The sequence below is a fragment of the Ipomoea triloba genome, chromosome 14 (assembly GCF_003576645.1).
Source record: "Ipomoea triloba cultivar NCNSP0323 chromosome 14, ASM357664v1".
In the NCBI taxonomy this organism is placed as follows: domain Eukaryota; kingdom Viridiplantae; phylum Streptophyta; class Magnoliopsida; order Solanales; family Convolvulaceae; genus Ipomoea; species Ipomoea triloba.
In genome coordinates this window covers 7,338,693-7,348,128 of record NC_044929.1, presented here as the reverse complement: position 1 = coordinate 7,348,128, position 9,436 = coordinate 7,338,693, and the positions used below count along the sequence as shown (strand labels likewise).

General features: G+C 35.7%; 1 protein-coding gene across 2 annotated transcripts; it reads left to right on the top strand.

Moving 5' to 3' along the window:
* Positions 1 to 1,306: 1,306 nt before the first annotated feature.
* On the top strand, positions 1,307 to 9,373 carry LOC116005288 (transcription factor TGA9-like). Of its 2 annotated transcripts, none has more exons than XM_031245553.1 (13): positions 1,307 to 1,677; positions 1,813 to 1,997; positions 2,357 to 2,451; positions 2,749 to 2,825; positions 2,963 to 3,211; positions 4,178 to 4,225; positions 4,297 to 4,356; positions 4,472 to 4,549; positions 4,667 to 4,715; positions 6,062 to 6,333; positions 6,408 to 6,635; positions 8,699 to 8,841; positions 8,953 to 9,373. In XM_031245553.1, exons 2-13 carry the CDS (start codon positions 1,858 to 1,860, stop codon positions 9,047 to 9,049), a joined length of 1,536 nt encoding a protein of 511 aa, XP_031101413.1. In that variant the 5' UTR covers positions 1,307 to 1,677; positions 1,813 to 1,857; the 3' UTR covers positions 9,050 to 9,373. The 2 variants fall into 2 exon arrangements, with proteins under 2 accessions (XP_031101413.1, XP_031101412.1); XM_031245552.1 differs by having other exon boundaries at positions 1,308 to 1,677; positions 2,354 to 2,451.
* Positions 9,374 to 9,436: the final 63 nt, after the last annotated feature.

Below are 9,436 nucleotides of genomic sequence, written 5' to 3'. Positions count from 1 at the left end.
AGGTCAATAATTCGATCTTTGACATTGTGTATGGAACAAACTTAAATCTTCAGACTAATTGTCCCACTCAAAGAGGAAAACGGGGTACACAAAAAAAAAAGATTGTGATGGTTTGAATCTTGGGATGTGCTTTGCTGTTCCAGTGTTCCACGCACCAAATAGAATTGGCCTGGCTTTTGTTGAGAAAAAAGTGTATCAAAGTGACTTTGACCACACCTTTTTCTAATTTAACTTGGTTACTTATGTTGTACCAACAAACCAAAAAGTGAAATTTTTCATAACTTGAAATTCAGATCCACAATTAATAAACTCTGGCAAGAAGTAAAAACTTCTATGTCCATGTTTAATAGAACTCCATGATATATGATACCTTGATACAATATGCAATTATTGGTCTGAAAGTGTATATTTCTTACTCCCTCCGTCCTATTTTATGTGTCTCGTTCGATTAACAAGGTTTGACTAAATTTATTTACAATTTAAATTTTCATAATATTAAGTTTACAATTAATATGTAAAAATTATATATTTAAAAACTACATTAAAAAGACTATTAAACACAACAAATTAAATTTAAAAATTATTAAAAAATACTAATAGATATAAACAAAGAAAAAAAAAAGAGTTGGTTTGATCATATCGCCAACAATAACGACGGCACATAGCCACATACACCCTTGCCAGTGCGATAGTTAAACTTCGTTACAATTTTCAGATATTTCGGGTGAATTATGTTAAAATAGATAACATTATTAGGATAACCTTATTCAAATTGATCAAATTATTAACTTAGTAACCACAAGGTTATAAGTTCGACTCTAAATAAGACAGATAAAATGTGATAAAGAGATTATAACATTACTAGAAAATTAAGAAGTGAAATCCAACTATGATCAAAATCTTTGTGATATTTAATACTCAAATCAAGAAAAGAATACAATTAACAATGAGATAGAGATGCAACATTCTAAAATAATGCACTGCATGATGCAATAAAACTGTGTGAAATTTTCCCATTATATGTAAATTATGACATTGCTTCCTTGTGTTAGTACTTGCAACTCTGTAGAGCTGCAGAGAAGATCCAATCGGAAAGCACTGGCAGTTACAGAGAGAGAGAGAGAAAGAGGGAGAGAGAGAGTGGAGTAGGAGTCACTGATTTGTAGTGGGTTCCTGTCCAAGACCCCACATTTTATTTTATTTATTCTATCCAAAATTTTTTTTGTATGTTTTCATTTCAGCAAATTTTGAAACCCCACCAAAGGGTCAGAGACAGGTTTGCAAAGGACAGATTTTCTGACCCTGGGATTGAGTTTCAAAATCTGATAATAATAATTACTCGCAAAGCCCAAAACAGAACAATCAACACTCTGAGAGGGGAGGGGGGGAGAGAGAGAGAGAGAGAGATGGTGAAAAGAAGGGTGTAGTTTTGTTGTGGAGAGCAGACAATGACCCTCTGAGAGAGAGAGAGAGAGAGAGAGTTATATATCAAAGCAAGTTCATGACTTTCCATTGAGGAAGAAGATAGGGAGAAGAAACTCTTTGGTTCTTGATTTCTTGCTCTTTTTTCTCTACTCTTCCTTTCTCTTTCACACACCCTTTTTGTCAACAAGGTTTTTGATCTTTTGCCCCCTTGAGGTCTCACTGTCTCTCAAATCTCTTTCATTGAAAACTGAGGTGAACATACATGTGGAAGATTCCAACTTTTTTTTTTTGTTGCTCTATTTACTTTATCATCATTGTTTTTGACACACTGCTGTATGTTATCTGCTTTCTTGATCTGTGTGTATATATGTATATATATATGTCCAGTTTCTTGAAGAATGGCCTGAAACCAGAAAGTGTAGTGTGTGTTGCATGGCTGCTAGTCAGAGAGTTGGGGAGACTGGTGTTACAGGAACTTCTTCACAGCACCACCACAACATGCCTTATGAGCTTCTTAGAGGGCTGAACAATCCCACCACCACCCCAAGCTTCATGTACCATTCCACACCCAAGTAAAGTTTCCATCTTTGTAGACTAATAGGCTGCAATAGATGAAAATATTACTATTTTCTTGAATTTTTCATTCTTTTTTTTTTTTTGGGATGACGGGGAGAACCACCACCATTTTGATTGTGAATAAACTCTACCTCCTGACCTTAGTCAGAAAATGACCACAAGGAAATAAACCAGCTTAGGTTATCCCTAACTGGCTCATACCAAAGAGGCACGAATTTGAACTCGTGATGTTATGGTTACAAGAGTGGATATTTTGTCATCTTGACTGGGTTGCCCGACCTCTGTTTTCATGAATTTGGAAGGCAAGATTGTTTGTTTTGAGTTTCTGACATGGGGTTTTTTTTTTTTTTAGCAGTAAAGAAGGGCCTGCAGCTTTTGATTTTGGGGAGCTGGAGGAAGCTATTGTGCTGCAAGGAGTTAAGATCAATAACAATGATGAAGCTAAAGCATGTATGATCTCTTGGCTCTCTCTTCTCTTGTTTTCTGACGTTTGAAAAGTATAACAACTCCTTATCTCAGAGAGGGGGGGGGGAGGGTAGGGGGGGGGGTTTGAACTTTGAACATTTCTACACAGTAATCATTCTTGGGTAGAGAAGTGGAGTGGCGTGGGGATTCAAACAAGGAAACCTGACCTGCTTGCATGATTTACTTACCCCATAACTGCAGATAAAAAAGAAAGTAATAATGGGTTGAAAGGATTTTGTTTTTGCTGATCCTGAGAGATTTGGCTTTTATGATTCTTTGCAGCTTTATATGCAGCAGCTACTCTGGAAATGTTCCCTTCTTGGCCTACTAGATCTTCCCTTCACACCCCAATTCCAAGGGTACTTCCAATTCCATTTCACCCCTACCTATCTCTTTGACTTGTATATACATAGCAAGCAAAGCTTCCTTCAATTCATCTGCAGCCATGGAAAAAACAAACTCCTTTTATATTATGATATGATTTTTGATTGTGCAGGGAAGTTCAAGATCAGGAGAAGAAGAGAGTGGTGATTCAGGGTCAGGTGTCAACACTTTTTCAAGCAGAGCTGAGGGCCCAGATTCCCCCATCAGCACAAGGCCATCATCTCACCTTTCACAGCCCTCAACCCAAAACCACCAACTAGAGATAATAATGGCAAGTGATGATAGCCCAAGAACAACAACTGGAGTCTCACAGACTGATCACCTAGAAGCAGCAGCCTCTAAACAACCCACCCATGACAAGGTTACTGTTCTTAGTCTCTTCAACCCATTTCTATCTTAAAATTCTATGTTAAAACAACCTGGGTGTTTTTGTCCTGGTCCAAGACACACACACACAAAAACCCCCCAACAACTTGAACAAAAGTTGGCACCTTTGTCATTGTATAGTGTACACCCACTGATTTCCCTTCACCCTCTCTACTTCTATTTTAATATTTTTTTGGCAATATCTCTGTGTGGTCATCATGACCTACAGATGCTCAGCAGCAACCTGAAACTGAATCAAGAGGCAGAGTTTTTTGAGTGATTCTCTGATTTACATTCTGACATGGGACTAGGAGAGAAGAAAAAAAAACACAGCAGTTCTACTGTTCTTTACTTTACCTTAACTTATGTTGCAACATAAAAACTGAGGTTTAAACTTTCCTTTGTTTAAAAAATTAAAAAAAAAACTCTGTCCAGACTCCAGTGTCCTCTCCCCAATCCCTAAAACTGTAGTTTAGTCCTTGTCCTTTTGGCCTTTTAATCTTTCTTGGAATTGGTGAAGCCAAAATTCTAAACAATGATTAGCTGGGCTAATCATTGTTATTATTTTCAGGAACAAAGTTGTAGTATTCACATTAGCCCAGGATTCCCAATAATTACAAAATATACTAATAACAATTAAAATAATAAAATTATAAAAAAATTTAAAAATCAGTAGTCAAGAAATAAAAGGGGAGGGATCAGAGATGAAAGGTTTATTATTATTTTTGGGTGGGGTGTTAAAGAAAGAAATTTGATGCCATACAAAAGATTCTGACATTGCTGACACGCTACCTTCTTCTTTTTGTGTCCAAAACCCAAAAAGAAAAAAAGAATTTCTTTACCACTCTGGGTCGTACTGCTATTAAATGTTACTGTTGACTCTAGAGATTCTATGCATTATTTATTTATTTATTGGATAAATTAAATTAATTTTTTTGAGGATGTCTTTGGCTCTTTGCAGAGAAGAGGTGCTGCTGGTTCAACCTCAGATAGAGTTCTTGATGCTAAGGTGCTGACAGACTTTAACCCATATTTGTGTTCCATTGAATTTTTCACTGAATTTCAAATTTTGGGTTGCAGACATTGAGACGTTTAGCTCAAAATAGAGAAGCAGCAAGAAAGAGCAGACTGAGAAAAAAGGTTTTTTTTTTTTTTTTTTTTTTTGGGAGATATTTCTTGCATATTTTCCAGGTTTTTTATCAGATCATTTTTGGTCTACCTTTTAGATTTTTTTATTTTTTATTTTTTTTCCCAGGCTTATGTACAGCAACTGGAAACCAGTAGGATAAGGCTTTCTCAGCTAGAACAAGAACTTCATAGTGCTAGATCTCAGGTTGAACACTTCTTCAAACATATATATTTTGTCTAATAATAATCATCATAATAATAAATGCTAAGGTTTTATTATTATTATTATTATTATTATTATTATTATTATTGTGTTGAACAGGGCCTTTTCTTGGGAGGAGGTGCTGCAGTTGGTGCAGGTACTAGCTCTGGTAAGTCTGCATTAATAAGTAAAAAAAAAAAATTGTTTCTAACCTACCCATTTTTAAGGACCAAACTGAAATTCCAAAGAGGAAAAAGGGTCTGATGTCAAAGTGCCCTTTGTATGCTCATCTTCTTTATTGCTTCTGTTGTTTTCATTTGTATGGATTATTTAATCTTCATCATATATATAGCTGCAAGCTAAGCAGGTGGCTGCATTATGCCAATTGTTTGCACCCCCACCCCCAAAACCCCGCTCTGATGCACCAAAAAAATGACAATTTTTTTGGATATATTATGTATCTCAACTTACGTTAGATTAATCCTAAGCCGCCAGAGCTTCTATCCAAGAACTGCTAGATTAGTCTAGAGCCTTTGTCCAAGAGCTGCTGGATAAGGCAAATCGCAAGTTTAGTCTCAAATTCTCACCTTTACATGTATGCTCTGTGCACAAAGGTCTTTGCTTCTTTTGATCGGTCAAGTCTCCCGTGATCCTAGATTCCCAATCAATTTATGCCTAGGGTGAAGTAACTTAGAGAAGTAAAACTAGTCAATCTTCATCCTTTTTCACTCATGTCATTGTTCTGACAACTAACAGGCACACTGTAAATTTTTTTACATTAGTTTTCAGACACACACTTGGTACATACTTTAGGTAGATGACAGATGAGTGGTTTGAAATATTTCTCCCGGGTGAAAAAAGTTAAGTAATTTTCGACCGGATAACCTACAACCTTTATAGAAAACACCAACAATACTCAACCCTATAACTAACGGTTTTGATCTCAAGATTATTCTTGCCACCGGTTCCTATCTTAATGCACATAATTTGATAGGTCAACTTGTTTAGGTCCTGTTTGATAAGTTCATTTAGGTGTTTGCAAATTTTTTAATTCATAAACATATAACCTAATAACCAGCAGTTGTATATAATATAATGAACTACTTGCATTAAAGTAAATATATTTAGATACTTGCTCGAATGCAGACGGTGCTTTCCGTGTGGTCAGTGCGAATTTACTATTAAGTATTTATAAATGCACTACACAGTGTTTAGAAATGCACAAATGCACCACAAAAAGCATAACATCTAATAGCGCATTTCTGAACACTTTGTGGTGCATTTATGCACACTTAATGGTGAGTGACTGCACGGCGGCACGAGAAGTAGAATATATATATATATATATATATATATATATATATATATATATATATGTGGGGGTGGTAACATTTTTTATTGTATATATTGGAGTCCTACATTTTCATGCACTATCATTTAATGTAATAATGCATGGCCGTACAAGGACAAAATTTGTATCTTTTTTATTTAATTTATTGAAATTAATTATTTCAGGTGGTGCAATTTTTGACATGGAGTATGCTCGGTGGCTAGATGATGATCACCGGCACATATCGGAGCTGCGAACGGCATTGCAGGCGCATTTGTCGGACGGTGAGCTCAGGGTGGTCGTCGACGGATACATCGGCCATTACGACGAGATTTTCCGGCTGAAAGGAGAGGCGGCGAAGTCGGACGTTTTTCATCTCATCACCGGAATGTGGACAACTCCGGCGGAGCGTTGCTTCCTTTGGATGGGCGGGTTCAGGCCGTCGGAGCTCATCAAGGTATACTATTAATAGAAACTTTTCGTTTTCTTGAATGGATCGGATGGGATTAACGATGATCGATCTATTATCAGATGTTGACCGGAAAACTGGACCCTTTAACGGAGCAGCAAGTGGTGGGGATCTATGGGCTTCAGCACTCGTCGCAGCAGGCGGAGGAGGCTCTTACCCAGGGCCTCGATCAGCTCCAACAATCTCTCGTGGAAACCATCGCCGTCGGTTCTGCCGCTGGCGATGGCGGCGTGCATCATATGGCTATGGCCATCGGCAAGCTCGCCAATCTTGAAGGCTTCGTTCGTCAGGTAACTAAATTGTACTAAACTTTGATACCGTCTCTATGTTTGTTTTTTTTTTTTTTTTTTGGAAAGATACCATCTCTATGCTAAAATATTTTTTTTGGGTGGGGAGGATAGCCCAGCCACTATTCGAGTATGTGAGCTGGGTAAACCCGTTTTTTGACCTTAGGATAAAGGATCACAAGAAAATCAACAAATTTAAATTGACCATTACTGATTGGCTCAAATTTTAAAGACCAATAAACTGCTGGGTAAATAGGCTTTATGACTTTTAACAGTAAAGAATCACAAGAAATTTGTCAAATTTAAATGGGAAAATGGCACTTTTTCCCCCTATGTTATGTGCTTATAGCACTTTTTCCCCTATGTTATTAAAATTGCAGTTTCCCCTTTTAGTTATTTTAAAAGTGGTAGTTTTCTCCATTTAATATTAAATTGACATTTTTGCCCTTAAAAATAACCATTTCATTTATTTTTATTCTCCAACCAATTATTACTAATATGTATGGAAGATCACAGTTCGATACGAACCTAATCGAACACTGTAGCAATTGAACTTAAATAGTATAAACGGTTACGGTTACGATTCAGAACCGAAAAAATAAAATAAAATAATTGTTGAATTTAGACTATTTTTAAATTAGAAATAAAATTATAAATATAAATAAATAAATAAGTTTTGATTAGCGGTTCAAAATCAAAATTGGAACCGAACCGTACCGATTTATCAAAATAAGTGATTGATCATTTTTACTATATATGATTGTGGTTAAGTTCCGGTTCACGGTTCAACAATTATTTAATTTTATTTTTTCGGTTATGAATCGTAACCAGAACCGTCCATACTATTTTGGTATGATTGATACAGTGTTTGGTTAGGTTCGAACCGAATTGTGATCATCCATGCCTATAAGTAATAATTTGTTGGAGAAGAAAAATAAATGAAATAATTATTTATAAGGGTAACAATGTCAATTTAACATTTCAGGGGAAAAAACTACCACTTTAATAACACAGGGGGAAAAAGTGCTATAAGCACATAACATAGGGAAAAAAAGTGGCATTTTCCCAATTTAAATTGATCATAAGTGATTGGCTCAAATTATAAAGGTTAATAGACATTTTTCACTAAGAGTTAGAAATTTGAAAGTTTTGACACCATCTCTTGAATGATGCCAAAATCCTCATTCAATATCGGTAGCCTTTAGTGCAGATTATGAAAAGATTGGTCATTCTGGCTTTTGCATATTAATGTGAGTAATCTCTTATAGAAATGCCCTTTGCTTTTAGTATAAAGCAATCTATATATTTATATATATAATGGTAGGGACTCCATTTTTGTCATCTTAAGACTGCTAGCTAGCTTTTAACCTACTAAGCTAGCTAGGAGATAGGGGAGGACAACAAGTGAAGAATACTTCCTCCATTACTAATTTCCTTTATTCTACGATGAAAATGACCTCTACCATGAATAAAACTTGCTTAATTATTTCCTTTTTTTTTTTTTTTAATATAAAGCCCGTACATAAGTAAACCCACCCGAAATTTAATTGCATTAGTCTAGTCGCACAAGGGTAGATACTAGTGCAGTGTGCAACAAAAAAAAATCATTTGTAATTCGAGCTACTTGTTTAAATTTATGTAAAATCGATCTAATATGTGATATATGATAAAGGACAAAGTATTTTTGCTTTGAACAATTTGCATTGCTTATACACCACTCTTAACAAATATTTTAGCAAAATTATTTGAATCATTGTGAATAAAATAAGTTAAAGAGTGGGCACAACACAAACATTATTCAATGAATGGAACAATCCAACATCTCACATGGGACAAGCAGATGAGTTTGTAGGTATTATATTGCTTTTAATTTTGAGAATTTGTTGGAAGGTTTTGTCTGTGCTTCTAGGCTACCAGGCCGGGGTCCATTTGTATTTCTAGCCAAATTTTTTAAAAAAAGTTTTTGTTTTTATTTAATATTTTAATGCTTGATTGGCTCAAAGAAATTAAGTTCCTAACAACATACATCATTATTCATATGAAATAATGTTGTTTGGTGCATGTAGGCTGATAACTTAAGGCAACAAACACTTCATCAGTTGCATAGAATCTTGACCGTCCGGCAAGCAGCCCGGTGTTTCTTGATGATCGGAGAATACTACAACCGGCTACGCGCACTAAGTTCTCTATGGGCTTCTCGTCCCCGAGAGTAAGATTTACACGCCTTAATTAAAATTGATTAATTTTAATCTGATCTACTATTTTTTGACCATTCAAAAACCTGGACGAGAATTTAAAAAACATGTTTTTGTTCGATCAGGACTATGATCGGGGGAGATGACAGCTCATGTCAGACAACGACTACACACCTGCAAATGGTGCAATTCTCTCATCAGAACCATTTCTCCAATTTCTGACAACTTCATTATTGTATGACTCCATAGATGTCTTATTAAAACCTTAAAATGATCCGATGATGATGATCCCTACGGCTTCCTTACTGTGTTGGGATTCTTTGAGACTTTAGATGGTATATAGTATCGCAGCTTTCTTAATTTTTCCATCCTTAGATTTTTTTGGTTGTATTTCTCCATTACTCCCTATGCATGCAGTAATGTATGGTGTACATGTAAATCAATTTTTATGCGTTTGATCAGGGAGCTGTCACTAGGATTTAAGAACATGAAAACAGTGCAAAATATGCTACATATTAATCTTCAACCTCAACTTCATTTCATTTATTACTGTTGATTACTTCTTCTCTTCTTCTTCTTCTCTTTTTTTTTTGGGGGGGGGGGGGGGGT